Below are 19,757 nucleotides of genomic sequence, written 5' to 3'. Positions count from 1 at the left end.
TGAGTATGGTAAGACATGCAGACACGGAAATGACTGTCATGAAGGAAGAAGTGTATTATATTCATAGTACCCTAAAGCAGAGGGCACAGCCTGCCACGATGTGGGGGCCGCAGGGGAGGCACCGTAGCTAGTCAGGCAGCAGAGGGAGCAAGGGGAAATGTGAGCAAGAGCCTTTATTGTGGTTTTGCGGAAAGGAAAGGGCAAGGCATGGCAAGCAGGTTCAGGGTTGGCTACTTTGAATAATTTTAGCAGGCTCTGGGGTGTAGGGACTGTCCCTGGTTTTCTGGTACCTGGCTACGGGGCGTTAGGGGACAGGGGGATAGTGGCCCAGAGTGAGAGCCTGGTGGTGGAGGAGGTTGCAGTGTGGGCTCTGGATTGGTTGTCTTCCATTTGACAGGCACTGTCTATGGCAAGTCTTTTACTCTCTCTAGGTTCTGGCTAACTCTATGAGAGGCAGTCCATCCAGGGTCAGTGAAGCCCCAAAATGTCAAAGCATCAGAATACAGAAAAGAAGACTTGGTTAATACACCTATCTAACTCCATAGCCTCACCACACTGCTGCTTTTTAACAGTCTTTTAAAACAGAACTCTTTTGTTTCTAACTAAATCTTATGTGAAACCCAATATTTAAGCAAATTGAAAAATAAAAATTACTGCTCTGTTTGATGCAGAGCTTGGAAGGCCCTGAACCTTTGAACCTCCAGGAAGTGTCCGAGGCCCCTCCAAAGACAGCCTCTTCAGAAGTAACTGTCTCACTGCCTCCATCCTGCTTGTCCCCTTGCCTTGGGTTCTGCCACGGGGTTGGAAGAAGCCTAGGGGAATAGTTAAGAGCAGGGATCCTGGAGCCAGATCACTTGGGTTTGCATTCTTGATCTGTCACCTCCCAGCTGTGTGACCTTGGGGAATTATGTTTAATTTCATTGTGCCTTAGTGCTCCCAGCTATAAATTAGGCATAATGGTAATAGGACCTACTTTATGAGGTTACTGTCAGAATTGAGTTAACACATGCAAAACCCTTAGAACAGTACCTGGCATGTAGTAAGTGCTTAACAAACTATTATAAATTGTAATCCTAATATAAGTATAATTAATGATATTGGATTATAAATATGCTATATTATAATTATTGTATTGCTGCCGGAACTACCAAGACAACACATACAATTAATTACCAGTCCTGTTACTATTAGTCGTGCTCTTAGTACTATCACTACTTTTGTCTCTACCTCTCCAAAGACTACAACCACTGCTTTTCCTACCTTTGCTTCTATTGCTGCTGTTTCTACCATTGTTCCTACTGGGATAACCATTGCCCCCACTGCCGCTGGTCATTGCTACCACCAAGTGAAAATAATGTCAGTTGGGTCCTTAGAGTCAAAGCAGGTGTGAAGGAGCAGAAAATGATAGGAGCCCTCCTTGCTGGGCCACCATGGACACGTTCACACTGTTGCTCTTGTATCCTCTTCGCACTTCCCTTGCTCCAGGTTTAGGGGAGGTTAGTTATAAAGTCCCAGGCATGCGGAGCCATTGTTGATGAGCTTGTGCAGTGGTTCTACATTTGTGATGTGGTTTCTCTTAGCCTGCAGGGTCAGAAATGACCCATTAGATCTCTTTGTGGCACTGGACATGCAAGTGCCATCATGACTCAAGAATGTCATCGCTTCAGCAGCTCAGAGGGGTTGTTTGCTCTGTGGAATGTGGACAGAGAAAAACCTCCTTGCCTTTGCTTCTCTACATGGGAGTGCATTGACTGCAGGGGCCTCTTCTTCCCTGACTCCGCCCCTTGCGATCCCCATTTGGGGATTAGGTTCATGCTGGCTTTGGCTGTATCTGGGTCATGCTGTCTTGGAACTACTGTGGCCCCTTGGGAAGAAAATGAGCATCTGAGAAAGGAGGACTCAGCCTTTAGAAACGTCTCTATTGAGGAAAAGGAATCGGGGAAACAACCCTTCTGCAAGGAAGAAAATGGCCTTGGGTTCCCCTTTCCCAAGCCCAGCCTTAATTTGGAGATATTTCACAGTGGACTTTTGAAGGGGTGACCGGTTCATACCAAGCTGCCTTAAATGCTTGGAGCAAAAGCCTATGGGGACTTGCAAATGAACCCCGGGAAGAGAAATTAGTTGTGTCTTGTCTCAGAACTCCCAAAGCCTGCTCCAAAATAAACACATAAGCTGTGCCGGCAGGGAAAGCCTGGCCCTTTTTTCTTCTTCATTTTAGGAACTCCATGTGTGCATTATTTTAAATAGGCGCCAGCACACGAGGCCCTTTTAACAAGATTAAAAACAGATGGGGCCTTAGGCTGTTCAGTAGCTCTCAGAAACTGACATGGGAAGTGCTAAGCCATCTCGTGTCCAGGCGATGTTCATTTTCTTCTCGAAGCACAAGTGTGGCCAGGCCTCTCATTCCCAGGGAGCAGGACTCTGCTTCCTGCATCAGGTGTGTCTACCAGGGGGAGGAAGTATCTCCTTTCACTGCATTTACCAGTGTTTGCATTTACTTAACCCTTTGGCAGCCTGGGAGAAAAACGTATTGTGCTAGCCTTGGAGGCTCCACGCTTCTGGAGCTGGAAGCATTAGGTTTTAACTTCCTTATTATAAATGGGATTATGACCCTTCATAGCTCTTGGCTCTCCAAAGGCTCCCAATCTCACTCTGAGTAATAGTCAGAGTCCTTCCCATGACTATAGGCCCTTCATGGTTAGACTTCCCTGACTTTCTTCCTGCCTTTGTCTTTCTTGCTTACTCTGATCCAGCCACACTGGCCTTCTTGCACTGTTCCTTAAAATCAAGCAACAGAAAACAGGCCTTGACGAGGATGTGGAGAAATTGGAACCCTTGTACACTGCTGGTAGGATTGTAAAATAATGTAGCTGCTATAGAAAACAGTATGGTGGTTCCTCGAAAAGTTAAACAATTACCGTATGACCCAGCAATCCCACTTCTGGGTATGTGCCCAAAAGAATTGAAAGCAGGGACTCAAACATGTTTGTAAATCCATGTTCAAAGCAGCATTATACACAAGAGCCAAGAGGTAGAAGTGAGCCAAGAGGTAAAAGTAACCCAAGTGTTCATTGGCAAATGAATGGGTAAACAAAATGTGGTATATCCATACAATGGAATAGTATTCAGCCTTTAAGAGGAAGGAAATTCTGACATATGCTACAACATGGACAAACATTGAAAACATTATTCCAAATAAAATAAGCCAGACATAAAAGGACAAATATTGTGATCCCACAATATATGAGGTACCTCAAATAGTCAAATTCATAGAGACAGAAAGTACAATAGTGGTTACCAGGGGCTCTGGAGGATGAGGAGTTACTATTTTATGGACACAAAGGTTTTGTTGTGGATGATAAAAATGTTCTGGGAATGGGTGGATGGTGGTGGTGGTTGCACAACAGTGTGAATGTATTTAATGACACTGATTTATACACTTAAAAACAGTTAAAATGGTAAGTTTTATGTTGTGGGTATTTTACCACAATGAAGACAAACTTTAAAAAACTCAAGCAAGCACACCCTGCCTCAGGGCTTTTCTCTTTGCCCAGAACCTTCTTTCCCGCTGTATCCGCATGGCTCATTCGGGTTCTTTGCACAAATATCACCTTCTCATAGGTGCTTGGCCACCCTCTCTGACATGGCACCCCCCCATGCACACTTCTCAATCACTTTGTGTCATGTCACCTGCTTAATTTTTCTTCACAGCATTTAGCACTCTGAGTGCTAACCCCGCAGGTCTTTCCAAAGTGTCCAGCACCAAGCCCAAGCTGCTGGAGGGCAGCAGGGCCTCCATGTCTGGGGTTCAAATCCAGCCATATTTCCTGAGGCCTAAGCAGAGGGAGTGGCCAGTCCTCATCTTGGTGCAGGGCTTTACCCTGGTACCCTGGATGTGCAGACTAGATTGAGTGGAGGGAAGGGGGGAGGGGAGACAGCTGGGAGGCAGCCCTGGGGAGAGGAGTTGAGGCCCATGCTGTGGGTTGCAGCAGGTAGAAAAGGAAGGTTGAATGCTTTTTTCCTTCCTACAGTGCTGAAAATGGTGTTGGATGTGTACAATGAAAACTAAATAAAGGAAAGCATGTTAAGGTAGGCTAGAGCATTTGTTTTTGTCATCACATTACAAGTTTCAATTTGGAAAAAAAAATCTACAGAAATTAAATTACATCAGTGTTACTTAAGCTCCTTCAGGATCTCCCCTCTTGCGGTGGTACAGGGTCATGCCTGCTGCATCTCTAGCCTCATCCCCACCCCAAGCAACTCCTCCCAAAGCTCCAGCTCCATAGTCACCTTCTCACCTTCAGTTTCGCACCCACCTGTGAAACAACTGCCAAACATGGACTCTGCTTCTGCACCCCAATCTGCAACCCATCCATCATCCATCTGGAGAAATGTGGGGAGACTTTCACACCTGCTTTGTTTAATCCTATAAACAAACACACTTTTCTGATCATTCAGCAGAATGGTCTTTAAACCTATGGAACCCAGCTCAACAATGAGAAGTAGATGTCAAGGGGACATGACCCATCATCCTTTTCTGTGTAGCTAAGCCATGGTCTTAAAATCTCTGAACATTTGCCCGATCTGTCATAGATAGCAAAAATGTGTTGCAGGTGGCAAAATTTGTTCCTAGGTCTCTCAACCTTATAAAAGCTCTAGAGATGAGAAGAGATGAGGCTCTGGTTGTGCTCCCACTCTGTCCCCCCTTAAAGCTTCTTCCTCCTCCTCACACTCCTCCTTCCCCCCTCCTCCCCCTTCCCCCTTCTTCCCCCTTACCCTCTCTCTCCATGTTTCTCCCCCTCCCTCCCTCCTCCCTCTCCCTGTCTCCTTCAGTGAACACTCTTTCTATCCTCAGGACGTAATCAAAAGCTCTCCCTACCCTTGAAGTTTTCCCTGGCAGAGGGAAAATGACAGTGGATGTTTTACTGTGATTCTCAGGTGCCGTTGCTTCTCGGGAATACGAACAGGAAGGAGTGACTGTCCAGGCAGAATTAGGGCATGCCTGGGTCCTCTGGCCGCCAGCCAGTAGAACCCTACCTTAACCCCTAACAAATGTACATCTAGGCTTTGGAGAACAAAACTTGGCCATTAAGAAAGTCCCTAAAAATCAGGATGACACAACTACTGGTGCTTTTTCTCAAACTCTACTCCTTGACTTCTTGCATTGCAAATGTGATGATGACGATGATGATGAAGATGATGAATTGTTACGTTCACTGACATTGGTAAAGATGATGTTGGTGATGAGGATGGTGATGGTGCTAACATCTTAGTGTCTCATGCAGAATAAAATCCTTACCACGATCTGTTCCATCGTCCCCTCTCTGATCTTGTCTCCCTCCACTCATGCCCTCACTAGCCCTGTTCCAGGCAGGGCTTCCTTGCTGTTCCTTGAACTCTGCACATTTGTTCCAGCCTCAGGGCCTTTGTGCTTGCTGTTCTCTCTGCCTAGAAAACCACCCTCCTTACTTGTATGGTCTCCCTCATTTTGCTCATATCACTGACCAAGTGCCACTTTTCCTGACCGCCTTCTATTTTTCTTCTCCTGACACATTATTTATTGTTAATGATCCATCTCCCCCCATTAGATACAAGTTCTGTGATAACAGGGATTTTTGTCTGGTACTTTCACTGCTGTGTCATCAGAGAAAGTAACAGACACAGTAGTTGCTCAAAAATAAGTTGTTAAATGAATGAATTAATGGATGACTTGAGTTCAGGTTCCAGCTTTCTTGCTCAGTAACTTTGTGATCTTGGCCAAATCATTTGCTCTCTTTGTTTCTCAGTTTTCTCATCCGCTAATGGGAATGCTAATGCCTACCCTCGTATCAAGAGGTCATTGTAGGGCTTCCCTGGTGGCGCAATGGTTGAGAGTCCGCCTGCCGATGCAGGGGACACGGGTTCGTGCCCCCGTCCGGGAAGATCCCACATGCTGCGGAGCGGCTGGGCCCGTGAGCCATGGCTCCGCTGAGCCTGCGCGTCCGGGGCCTGTGCCCCGCAACGGGAGAGGCCACAACAGTGAGAGGCCCGCGTACCGCGCAAAAAAAAAAAAAAAAAAAAAAAAAAAGAGGTCATTGTAATGATCAAATTAAAGAATATAACCGTCATAGCTAACATTGATTACTCAGTTATTTTCACTTAGGCACCTTGCTAAGGGCTCCTAAATGGATTAATTCATCTGATGCTCACTACTGCCCTAGGAAGGTACCATTCTTAGCCTTGTTTACAGATGAGGGACTGAGGCATAGAAAGGCTAACTTGCCTAAAGTTGCACAGCAAGTTAGGGGTAAAGCTCAGATTCCAGCTTATGGGGTTCAGTTCTAAAAACCATTACATACCAAACACTTCGTAAACTGCAAATCAATGCTGTTGATTGTTTTTAAAATAATGTGGTACACTCCAACTAATTTTGGATATTTCATTAGTTGGACATTTAAGAATATAGGTTTTATCATTTTATTTTTCTACATTTTTATGTATATTTTGACATGTTTTTATGTTTTTCCTCTCCCTTCCCTGCCTTCTCCACACACACACACACACACAGTGGAATATTATGATGTTCTGATGAGCAGAGGTGTCTTTGCATCTGCCTGTGTAGCTGGGGGTTTGGCATGGGAGGCAGGCAGTACTGCCAGGCAGCACTCGCTGACCCAGTGACCAAGACCTTCGCTGAGATGCCCAGCGCTGCTTCTGCACAAGATTTCCTCCCCTGGAAGTGTCCACTGAATGAGTCTGCAGACTTTCAAAGTCTGCAAGGTGAGTCTGTACTGGTGGAAAAGAGCTCAGCCCCGAGATGCCAGCCAAGGAAGTCACTGAGCCCATCATGCCCTTGGAGCTGAAAACACGGCCTCTGCTGGGAAACCGACAGGAAGCAGTTCTTGCTGAGAGCAGGCCTTGGGCCGCCTGCCAAGTACTTGCCATCAACAGGGCAGTTAGAAGAAGCAGAGTGGTGAAGGAGGGGCCTGTAGGCTTCCCTAGCAGACACTGCATACTGACGTGGAGAAGACACTGGAAGATGTAAAAATGAGAGCTCTGCGATTTAGGACACGAGTCACCCCGAATAAGCCACTTGGTGCGGTGTGAAAGGTGTCAGCCTGGGTTTGGATCTCAGGCTGCAACTTTGGACGAAGTCACTCTGCTTCCCTGGGCCTCACCTTTGGCATCTGTAAAATGAGCATCTGTTCATTCAGTGATATTTACAGAGCACCTGTTCTCTTTCCCTAGACAGTGGTTTAGGTGCTGGGAGAGAGCTCTGAGCGAAACAGACAAAACCCCTGCCCCCTGGAGCTTCCGTTCTAGTGAGAGAGATGGACAATTAAATGTTTAATTGGGATGGACGGAAATATTTATGTCAGAGGGGGATGAATGCTGTGGGGGAAGATCAAGCAAGAAAACTGAGCTTGGAGCACAGCAGATGCTTTGTGGGGAGGTGTCACTGTGGGCGCCAGGGAGCAGAGGTGTGCTGCCAGCTTCGGGAAGCAAGACTTAGAGGCTGGGGGATTGGAGGCTGGAGGTGCTCAGTGTGTTTGACAATGGAAAGGAGGCCAGCGTGGAAATGACAGAGTGAGTTCGAACTGGGGAGGACAGGGGATGGTGGGGAGGCAGTGTCAAGTAGGATCTCACAACCTGTGTAAAGCTTAGGTTTTCTGTATTTAGTACTGTTTTATTATTATTGCTGCTGTTGATGCTTTTAACGATTCTCTTAGACTCTATGAGACTCTGAAAGAACTTAAGTGAAGAAGATTACAGTACATGCAGAATGCTGATTTTTTAAAAAGGAATTTGTTAATAACACAGTTTCCTTCCCAAGAGTAAACATAACAATCTCTTAGGGATTAGGGTGGAATTTTGATGAAAACTTGCTAGAGGACTTGAGAATGCCCTAATCCTACCTTGACAATCACCACCACCAGCCCTTTTCCAGGTTCCTAAGGCAGACAAAAGCACAAGGAGGAAGAGCAAATAAGAGTTGAAATACCACTAAGTGTTAGCTGGCCTAGCCCCCCCACCGACTGCCGTGCAGGGGCACCTGCTGAAGCTGGCCTGAATCACCTCCAGACCAAAGCAGTGCAGCCTCTTACCTGTCTTTAAAGCCAAAATCCCATTCATGGACGTCACTTACTACATATGTATTACTAGATAGTTCCAAGGTACAATGAACACAATTATAAAAAGAAAGAGCAGGACAGCTGGGCCTCTTTGGAATCAGAGTTCAGTGCTGCCAACTCAGGAGAGAGAGTGGCTGAAAGAGAGATGGATGCTGAGGTTGGCCTCTCTGAGGAGCTGCAAAGCAGGAGAGAGGACGTTAATGTGAAGACCACCCAGATCAGCAGGCACTCAGCTACAGAGAAGCAGAGTGTGGGAGCAGGAATCACACACGATTGCCTGGCTTTTCAACCCAGCAATGACCCTGTCCACTGTTTAATGCAGCATTGTGATGTCCTGAGCACTAGATTAACAGTTCCTCTTTATGAGGTGTAGTGAGAAAGGTTAGCGAATAGGGCAGAGGGTGAGAAGTTGTCCTAGCATTAGGACAGGTACTGGAGGCTGCCCACCTTCTGCTATCAGCTCAGTATCTGTGTATCTCTCGTCTCTCTTTCCTCTCCTGCAAATTACAGGAGGTGTCTAAGGCCATGGAAAGGGGCACACTCTAAGGGCTTTAGGGTACAGTCTGGACCAGATAGGTCTTCACTAACTAACAGGAATTTCCAGTATCTTATCAGCCACCCTTGGATTCCAGAACAGTCTGTCTGCCAGCATCTTGTCTTTCTCAGGAGCTCTGGACAACAGCTCTTTTGTCAAAATCCTCCCTCCTTCAGTCAGGCTTCATGGTCAAGGCTGATAGCTGCTACCTCCACATTCCCACACATTTTTGGTTTCTTGTGTACATTCCAGTCACTCATCCAATTCCAAGTCCCAATTTCAGTTTCTTTCCCATTGGTCTGTGGGCCTAGTAGCATCCTTCAACTTATTATAATAGTGATGATTGCAATCACCATTTTCTACTCTGTCAACAACATCATTATCATCGCAAATGCAATTATTGGTAACTAAACGTGAATACCCCTTGCTTTCAGTAATATTATCTGCTTGGCATCACATACTTGCCAGGTGCCAGTTCCAGAGAGAATCAGCGAAAGACCTTACAGGAAACTGAATGCATTCCATCTTGTGTGTGTGTGTGTGTGTGTGTGTGCACGTGCACGCACTCGTAGGTGTGTGTGCATGTCTTTTCTTGGAACTGGACATGTGTTTAATTATAAACAGGTGCTTATATTTCCTTCTGATCTACGGTGCTGTAGAAGAGATTTTGTTAATGGATATGATTCCAACCATATCTAGCACTGATAATAGAGCCTGGAACTTAGAAAGTACTATGTAAATATTTGTGGTTAAATATCTACCGCTCCCCTACTCTTCATACCTTAGTGTTTCCCAGTGGTCTCCCAAAGATGACTACACCCTAATCCCTGGAACCTGTGAAAATGATACTCCAAAGGGAGTTGAAGATGTGATTACAATTAAGGACTTAAGATAGGAAGAGTATCTCTGATTATCCAAGTGGGCCAGTCCAACCACAGAAGCCCTTAAAAATGGAGAACTTTCTCTGGCTAGAGAGGGAGATGTGGCAGAAGGGAAGTCAGAAAATTTTGGAGAATGAGAAGGACTTAACATGCCATGACTAGTTTGAAGATGGGGAGTGCAATGTGACAAGGAGTGCAGACAGCCTTAAGGAGCTGGGAGAGGCTCCCAGTTGAAATCAGCAAGGAAGTAGGACCTCAGTCCTACAACTGCAAAGAACTCAGTTCTGCAAACAACCTGATAGGCTTGGAAGCAGCTTCTTCCCAAAGCTTCCCAGTAAGAGCCTAGATGGCTGATACCTTGATTGTTGGCTTTGTGAAACCTGGAACAGAAATCAGCTGAACTAACATGGACTTCTGATGTATACAGCAGTGAGATAATACATTTGTGTTGTCTAAAATTACTACATTTGTGGTAATTTGTTATGGCAGCAATAGAATACTAATACCCTATAGAGTGACATTCACATTCCTTCAGAGGGAATTCAAAATCCTCAGAACTGGTCTCCCTTTCCACTCACCTTTCTAGCTCTGTCCTATTGTGTTCCTCCATATACTCCATGCCCCAGCTACAGAAGACATCTCACTACTCCATTGATCCGAGAACCCTGTGTTCTCACCTGCGCTTTTGTTCGTGGAAACTTAGATTGGGCCTTTTTCCTACTCTCTGCCTGGAAACACCCTCCCCATTGCTATGGTCTAGTGGATCTGGCAATGGACAGAGTTTCAGAAGGCGAGTTATTTAGCATGTGTAGGTGCCCACCTATAAAATATAAAAATAACACTTTATTCTACAAGTATGTTTTCAATACCTCCTGTGTACCAGGAGCTGGGTATAAAGTGTTGAACAACTTTCTAATAAAAATATGATTGCTTGGCATTTCTTTTTCATATGCTGTGATAATAGTATTTTCCTTCCGTGATCACTAGGAGACACTGGTTAAGAAAGAAAGAGAGATGAAAATGAAAGGGACCATAGATATAATTGACTCATGTTGATTATGACTTTCATTTTGAAGATGAAGCGAATTAAAGTGGAGAGAGAATGAGGGGTTTGCCTAAGGTCATACACGGGTCAGTGTTAAATCCAAAACTTAGCTCCCTGGACCCCAGACTTCAAGACCAATTTCTTTTCCACCATTCTTTCCTTCCTCCATGTATATGTTGACTAAAAGTCATAAACAGGAAAACTCAGATAGTCCAGCACTCACGTATCATTGAGATCAATGTTGAAAACCTCGCACACCTGGTTTTAACAAGAGTAGCAAAATACAAAGACCATATATATGCCTGATTTTGTGAAAACCTATCTGTCTTTAATGGTGTCTGTAGGTAATATCCTGCAAACATATAACGTGACTATTTTCTTTCCTAAAACAGAATCTTGACAATCATAGTTATATGCAGTCTTCATATACCTTTAAAATCTCCCTACTAACAACAAATAAGTAAAAAATAATGCAGATAAGATAGTGGGCTCAAGCTTTCAACAAAGTACAATAGAAGGAAGCTAAAATAATAGAGGATGTTTAAAACTGTGCTGAAACTCACAAGTTCATTTAGAAAGCAAAGAAAAATTTGTAGGTGTAGGTAAGCATGGCAGTGGTGGAATGCCACAGTCACCATTCCTCAGTATAGGTGGAGACCCAAAGTAACAGAAGTGCTGGCTTCTTTGTTTATCATCCTCCCAGCTGGCAGATCACACTAACAAGCTGTTAAGAATTTTTCACTGTCAGGGAAGCTGAGGGGACTGAGCTCTTGGTTTTTCTTTTTCTTTTTTTTTTTAACCTTTAAGAGAGGTGGGGCTTTCCCTGAGGAACTCTTCGAGAGGTCTGGCTGCAATGGTGGGTTGAAGTCTGAATTAGGGAATAGTACTGGAATATATTCTGGCCAGTTACTTACATCGCTAGGGAAACATCCAATCAGTTTATTCTGAACAGAGCCTTTGAGGTTGTCTGGTTGCCCAGTGTCTGCGTGTATCTTGGAGTGGGTGAGTAGGAATACTTTTTATCTGATCAGCAGGTTGAGGGGATAAGAGGTATGTGGTCATTCTGCCTTGTCTTTGGACCTGTTATCACTGGGTACTATTTGGGTTGCTTCCTTCTTAGAATATTATACTATCTGATGTCAAGACACTGTCAGGCTACAGTAACTGAAACAACTTGAGACAGAGGTAAGGATAAACAAATAGATCAATAGAATAGAATAGAGAATTTGTAAATAGACTGCCACATACGAAGTGACTTGATGTTTGACAAAGGCATCAGTGCAATTCTATTAAGAAAGATTGGTCTTTTTAATAAATAGTGCCAAGTTATTTGAATAACCATATGGAAAAACTTAACCTACCTTACATCTTATGCAAAAAATTAATTATAGATGGATTATAGACCTCAATGTGAAATATAAAACGATAAAGCTTCACATGACCTTGGGATAAGCAAAACATTTTTAAACTAAATACAATAAGAACACTAACTTAAAAGTTATTAAAATTGTTTTCTGTATTTATATAAAATCTTCATTTTAAAAATTATGAAAGTTAGAGGATGAGCCACAGACTAGAAGAAGATATTTGCAAATGGTTGTATCTAACAAAGAATGTGTCCAGAATATATTTTACATACCTCTTACATACTAATAAAAAAAGTGCAAACAAAAAATAAAAATATGAACAAAAGATTTGAACAGGCATTTAATCAAAGAGATTATCTAAATTGCTCATTAGCACTTGACAAGGTGCTCAATATCACTATCAGAGAAATGCAAATTAAAACTGCAATGTGCTACCACTAAACACCCATCAGAATAGCTAAAATTTAAAACACTAACAATACCAAGTGTTGAAGAGGACATGGAACAACTATAATTCTTGTATTCCTAATAGGTGTTTAAATTGATGAAACCACCTTGGGAAATTCTTCAGTGATATTTTCTAAAGCTAAATATACGCTTATCCTATGACCCAGCAATTTCACTCCTAGGTGTATACCCAAAAGAAATGAGTGTATATGTCCACCAAAAGAGATGTACAAGAATGTGCAAAACACCTTTTTTCTTAATAGCCAATGACTAGAAATAGTCTGAGTGTCCATCATCAGCAGAACAGGTAAATGTATTATTGTATACTCAGACAATGAAACACTACACAGAAATAAAATGATTTCATCTAACCCCAACATCATGGATGAATCGCACAGATAGAATGATGAGTGAAAAAGGCAAATACCAAAGAGTACATACTGTGAGATTCATTTATATGAAGTTCAAGAACTTGCAAAAGTAAGCTATGGAAATAGAAGACATTAAAGTGGTAGCAGCATGGTGTGAGAGTTGATATCAGCTATAATGAGGATAAGGGAGCATTCAGGGAGGCTGGAAATTTTCTCAGTCTTCATCTTGATATTGATTATACAAGTACAAATCAATTAAAATCCATCAAGCTCTAAACTTAAAATTTGTGAACTTTAATTTAGCTATCCCTCTTTTTTTTTGAGGCATTCTTCTAAGGTTCACAATATCTTTATCAAGATCTATCTTTAAATAACATTATACCACTTTACATACACTGTAAGAACCTTTTAACAGTACATTTCCATTTCCATCTTTGTGTTCTTCTTGTTACACTTTCTACTTCCACACGTGTCATAAACTCCCATAATACATACTATTGTTTTTCAGTCAGTTGCCCTCAGAAGCAGAGAACTATGCTGAAGCAAAAGGAACAGACTTCCTTTTGAGTCCTGGAGTATTTACAAATGCACTTTTTATGGAAGAATGTAAAGTGAAAGTGAGGTGCCTGCAGGCATGGCAGACTATGACAACTTGACCCTAATTCAAATTAAGAAGACTTTGAAGAAAAAAGTCATCAGAGAAATTAGAAATATAAACAAGAAAGTATAAGTGGTCCAAATGAGTATAATTTCCTCTGGAATAAATTTGATTTCAGAAATATTTTTTTAAGTTGATTATTTTTATAGACATTTTAAAACAGAAAAGATATTTCATATTTATCCATTTAGTTACCATATGCAGAGTTCTTCATTTTGTGTCAGTACAAATTTCCATCTGGTATTATTTTCCTTCTGCCTGAAAAGCTTCCTTTAACATTTCTTAGACTTGCAATAAATTCTCTCAACTTTTATTTGCCTGAAAAAGTTTTTAGCATGTCTTGATGTTTTTTAATTGTACTTTGCTGGATATAAAATTCTAGGTTGACATTTTTTTTTTTCTCAGCACTTTAAAGACACTGTCCCACTGTCTTTTAGTTTAATGTTTTCTGATGAGACATTGGCTGTCTTTTTTATCTTTGCTTCTCTTTATATAAAGTATATTTTCCCCCTCTGATTGCTTTGAAGATTTTCTCTTCATCACTGGTTTGTTAGTAAGCTGATTATTATGTTCCTTGGTAGGATTTTCTTTATATTTCTTCTGCTTGGGATTCATTGAATTTCTTGGGTCTGTGGGTTTATAGTTTTCATCAAATTTGGAAAAATTTTGGCCATTTTTCTTTAAATATTTCCCAACCCTAACCCTTTAAAAACCCTTATGATCTTACCTTTTTTTCCTTCTAGAACTTCAGTTACACATATATTAAACTGTTTGATATTGTCCTGTAGCTCACTGAGGTTCTTTTTTTTTTTTTTTTCCAGTATTTTTGTGCCTGGGCTTCATTTTGTACAAGTGTATATTGCTTTCTCTTCAAGCTCACTCATATTTTCTTCTGTTTTGTCTAATCTGATATTAATCCCATACAGTACCTTTTATGTTTAAGATATTATACTTTTAATCTATGAAATTTCTGTTTATTCCATTTTTAAGTTTTACATTTCTCTCTTTATCATGTTGAAGTTTTCCTCTACCTTCTTGAGAATGTGGAGCATATTTATAATAGTTGTTTTAACTTCCATTTCTGCTCTTTCCATCATCTCTCGTTTCTGGATCTTTTCTTGATTTCTCCTTAATATGGTTCATATTTTCCTGCTTCCTTGCATGTCTGGTAATTCATGATTGAATTTCGTAAATTTTACAATGTAAATTTAACATGTTGGGTGTTGGATTTTGTTGTATTCCTATAAATAGTGTTGTACTTTGTTTTGGGATGCAGTTAAATTACTTGGCATAAGTTTGATCCCTTCAGGGCATGCCTTTAAAACTTTTACTAGTTTTAAAATTTTTTTAACTTTTAAACCTTTAAAACTTTTCTTAGACAGATCTAGATAGAGTGATTAATCATCCCAGTCTGCCTGGGACAAAGGAGTTTCCCAGGACATGGAACTTTCAGTTAAAGACTGAGACTGAAGGGGCTTCTGAAAAGTGGGACTTTTGGTTTTAAAGTTGGGAAACCTCCAAGTAAACTAGTACAAATTGGTCATCTTGGATCCAGAGCATGCTGCAGTCCAGGGCTAATTTAGCCCTACTACTAAATTTTTGAGAACTCTACTCATATTACAAGGTCTTTACACTTTGACTGGTGAGAACATGAACTATCTCCAGCCCTGTCTGTGTCTGGAGTGTTGAGTCTACTGTTTTCTGATAGTTCTGTCATTGGCCCTGAGTAGTTTCCTTTCATGCATGCTCAGGTCAGTACTCAGCCAAATACTTACAGATCTGCCTGGAGGTCTTTTTCTGGGCAATTGTATCTTTTCTTTGCTCTGCACTGCAAATTCTAGCCACCTCAGCATCCCTGAATCCTAACCTCTGACTCTTAGTGAGACTTCTGGGCACTGATTGCATTCTCCCATGCCTGGGAATTGCCTCCAGGCAGTCAGCTAGGGCAATCACAGGGGTAATTTCATGTGTTTCCTTTCTGCAGGGGTCACAGTCCTGCAATGCCTGTTGTTCAATGTCTGAAAACTATTACTTAATATAGTTTGTCTGGCTTTCTAAGTTTAAGATGAGAGTGTAAATATAATCCCTGTTACTCCCTTGTGGCCATTAAGCAGAAGTCCTTACTCTTTATATTTTGTGCCTTAATATTTTGAAAATTGTTTATGTTATAAATATTTGAAGGGGTTGCTCTTTTTCTGGTTATACCATTTTTTATGCATTCAGTTTACTCTCACTAAGACAATTAAATATTTGAACATAATAATGATAGCTGTTTACAGAGATCCTCCTCCTGTGTATTTCTCAGCCCTGTGCTAGATGCTTCATATACACTATCTTGAATCTTTACCAAAAAATTTAAAGGTAGATACTACTGATACCATTGCCTCCATTTTAGAGATGTCAAAAGTGAGATTCAAAGCAGTTAGTAACTTGACCAAACACATCAGCTAATATCTTGAACAGTTATATTTAAATGTAGTTTCTTTGAAAATTATTTATCTATACCACAATGCCTAATGTGTAGTATTTAAAGAGACATTACATTAAAAAATAGTTGGGGCCAAAATGTTTTGAGGTCAAAAGGTTAACTTATGCAGAAAATTTAAGTGACTCTGATAGTAATGTTTTACAGTGTATTACTGTATGTGTGTGTGAGAGAGAGGGGGAGAGAGAGAGAGAGAATGTATGTGTGTATTTATATGCATTTACTTATGTGTTTGGTGAAGTGGATAAAGGAGCCTTACGTAAACCAGCTGACCTTTGAACCCTGACGCCTTTGCATGCAATAGTAAAATTGGATCCAATTTCCAAAATTATTGTATTACTTTTCTAGGATTGTTGTAACAGATTACCACAAACCTGGTGGCTTAAAACAGTAGAAATTTAACCTCTCAGTGTTCTGGAGGCCAGAAATCTGGAATCAAGGTGTCAACAGATCTGCACTCCCTCTGAAGGCTCTCAGGGAGACTTCTTCCTTTCCTCTTCCAGCTTCTAGTTACTCCTGTGTTCCTTGGTTTTTGGCAGTGTAACTCCAATCTCTGCCCCTGTCTTCACACAGCCTTCTTCCCTGTGGCCCTCTGTCACCCCTTCTCTTCTTTTGTGAGGACATCTCATTATATTTAGGGCTCAGCCTAATGCAGGATGATCATCTCATTTGAGAGCCTTAATTATATTTGCAAAGACCCTATTTCCACACAAGGTCACATTCACAGATACCAAGGGTTGGGACTTGGACATATCTTTTAGGGGATACAATTCAACCCACTACAGTTTCTATGAGAGCTTTCAGGGTCTTCAAAATTGGCTGGTCTTTGGGATTCTACCAGAGGAGTCATCATGCTAACCTGAATGAGAGATGGTTGGATACTTCTATGTTCGTTCTCGTGGTTGTTGAAGTTTTTAGAAAGTTAAAAGCAAGAGGTGCACTTTCTTTGCTACCCCGACTGTCTGTGCTTGACCCAGCAGAGGCTTGCTGCCCTATAACCCAGGCATCTACCTTCTGTAATTACTCATAAACCATGACCAGGAAACAACTGTAGACACCCAGATCTGAACAAGATGAACTGTGACTATGTACTATGTACTTGTACTAGGTATGTACAAGCCTGAGGGTGTCTTCTGTCGAGGTATTTGCCCTTCCATTTGGGCAGCAAGATAGCCCCTGGGTCTTTGCCATCTATGAGTTAGAAATTCTACCATCCAAGGTTCTGATTCACTCCCTTTTTTCATATACTTGGTGCCCAGCTATTCTGTGTTGCAACTTTCTTCTAACTTCTTTTGCTTCACGCACAGAAGCAACAACTTTTCGTGCTAATTCTTCATCGTAATCTCACAAATGAAGTATCTGAAACATGATGGGACTGAATTTTTAAGGCATTAGATTTAATAACTAGGTCATTACCACTGTTAACCAACCTGACCTCATTAACAGGGCTTTTTGCTTTTCACCTTGCCACAGCATAATGAGGTTATTAATTAGAGCAAGAAACACAAGCACTCTGGGTTTGCTTTAAAGCCATCTGGGGAGATGGCTAGCTCTTCGGTCATAATTCCTGGTAAATGATTCCAAGGGGATACAGTTAAGTCACCATGAAATGATATTTCCCTTCAATGTAAACTTGTTTTTCTCTTTAAGTGGTTTATTTTTAGGTCCCTAAAATTCCCATGTGTAATCCACCTAATATCTTATTCAGCTAAACAGTGAGGACAGTGGGGTGCAGCAGTTAAAAAGCGCAGGCTGGAGCCAGACTTCCTCGGGTTAAATCCTGGCTCTGCTACCTACTGTGTGACAGTGTGCAAGTTATTTGATCTCTCTCTGCCTCGGTTTTTCATCTGGACAAGTATGAAGATTAAATGAATTCATACGTATAAAATGCTTAGGACAGTACCTGGAACATAGTGAGTGTTTCATGTATGTGAGCAGTTATTTTTGTTCATTAAATTCAAAGAAATAGCTTTTGGCTTCTGTGTAAGTCAGTCTAGTACTATACATTTTCTAGGATGGGGTTACAGGTTGAACTGTGTTTCCCTAAAATTCCTATGTTGAAGTCCTAACCCCTAGTACCTCAGAATGTGACCTTTTTTGGACATAGGTATTTGGAGATAGGATATTTACAGAGGTAATCAAATTAAATGAGGTCCTAATCCAGTATGACTGGTAAAAGGGATACAGAGACATGCATAGAGGAAAAACATTGTAATGAGAGATAGGGAGAAGGTGGCCATCGACAAACCAAGGAGAGAGGCCTGGAACAGAGCCTTCCTGCACAGCCCTCAGAAAGAACCAACCCTGCCCACACCTTGATTTTGGACTTCTAGCCTCCACAACTGTGAGAAGACAGAGTGTTCTGTGTTTAAGCCACCTAGTGGGTGGTACTTTGTTATGGCAACCCTAGGAAACAGACGGTTATAACATCAAATCGCTATCCCCAGGGAGCATATAATCTGGTAGGACGGATATATTCCACAGGAATAGCAACAGAGATTTGCTAAAGCTTGCTCAAACAAATAAGCCAACAAAAAGATGGACTTATAAGGATACAGAAGTGTCTAATAAAATACAAGTGCAGGATTGTAGGTGGCACAGAGACATCAAGAATACTCCCTATACTCTTGCCTCTGCCCCTCTCTTGGTGACCATGAAGTTTCTTCCATGCCCACCTCCTATCTCTCTCTCCCCACCGTCCCCTCCACTGGAGTTAGCGTTGCTTCTTCCACCTTCAAGGAGGTAGAAATTAGTAGCGATGCAACTTTGGACATGTCACTATGTCTCTCTGCACCTCAGCTTTCTCATCTTTCAAAAAGGGAGATAAAAAATATTACTAATTTCCTATGTTTCAGGTGAGGTTTAAATGTGTATTTGGCACATATAAGTACCCAATAAATGTTATAAGTTATTGACATCACTAGTATTTGATGAATCCTTATTGTTTTGCTTTCTCTTTCAGGCTGAATTCTCAGAGTTGAATCTAGCTGCCTATGTTACTGGGGGCTGTATGGTGGACATGCAGGTTGTGAGAAATGGGACCAAGGTTGTGAGGTAAGGCGGACTGAGGTACAGAAAACCTTCATTTGAGAGGTGTGTATGGGGTATCTCCCTTAGCCAACCCCTTTGTCTATTGCCTACATCCTGACTCCTCTACTACATGTGCTTTCATGTATGGAATGTCTGCTTCCAGAGAGTTTTAGGTATTACTGCATAGGAATGACTAGTGGCACAAACAATATGGGAAAGCAACTGAGTATGCTGGAATGGGCCCTGGGCTTGGAGAAAGAAGACTTGGGTTCCATTTCTGACTTTATGGCTCTATTCGGGAATATTATTTAGTCTCTCTTGCCCTGTGATTCTCATCTGCAGCATGATGATAGTGAACATGGAAGTAGAAGGCACGTATGTGAGAATACCCTATTAATTCTAAAGTGCTGTACATATGTTGAGTTTATTAGAATAGGCTGCATCCCGCTTCCAGCAGTAGAACAGAATAAATGTTCAGAGACTCCCCTCCCAGGACATCACACCTAAAAGTACTAGATACAATATTTCCCTCCCAAATCTGTTTATAATATAAACAGCTGAGCTGGAGGGGAAGTGAGGGAATTCTTCCGAAGACCAGAAATGTCAGAAAAGTATAAACCTGCAGGAGAGGTAAATAGTATATTAAAATATTTCTATCTAGTTAAGTACCCAAAGAATGGTACAGACTAGGTCCTGTGAGGGTTTAGGTGGGGAAGAAATAGAATTCAGATTTGGGGAAGTAGAGACAACAGGAAGAAATTTGAGGAAAAGGTGGCATTTGTTCTGAACCTTGTCAGATGGTAGAATATGGGCACTCTGTGTGTTTT

General features: G+C 41.7%; 1 protein-coding gene across 1 annotated transcript in view; it reads left to right on the top strand.

Moving 5' to 3' along the window:
• The window catches only part of SYN3 (synapsin III), a gene marked incomplete at both ends in the record, with an annotated part of 425,000 nt that overhangs the window by 34,915 nt on the left and 370,328 nt on the right, over positions 1-19,757 (top strand). The window contains one exon of the mRNA XM_079715155.1: positions 18,863-18,954. Coding sequence (XP_079571281.1) covers positions 18,863-18,954 — 92 coding nt within the window. The remainder of the gene's footprint in view (positions 1-18,862; positions 18,955-19,757) is intronic.

The sequence above is a fragment of the Hyperoodon ampullatus genome (assembly GCF_949752795.1).
Source record: "Hyperoodon ampullatus genome assembly, chromosome: 11".
In the NCBI taxonomy this organism is placed as follows: Eukaryota; Metazoa; Chordata; class Mammalia; order Artiodactyla; family Ziphiidae; genus Hyperoodon; species Hyperoodon ampullatus.
This window is presented reverse-complemented; position numbering and strand designations above follow the sequence as displayed.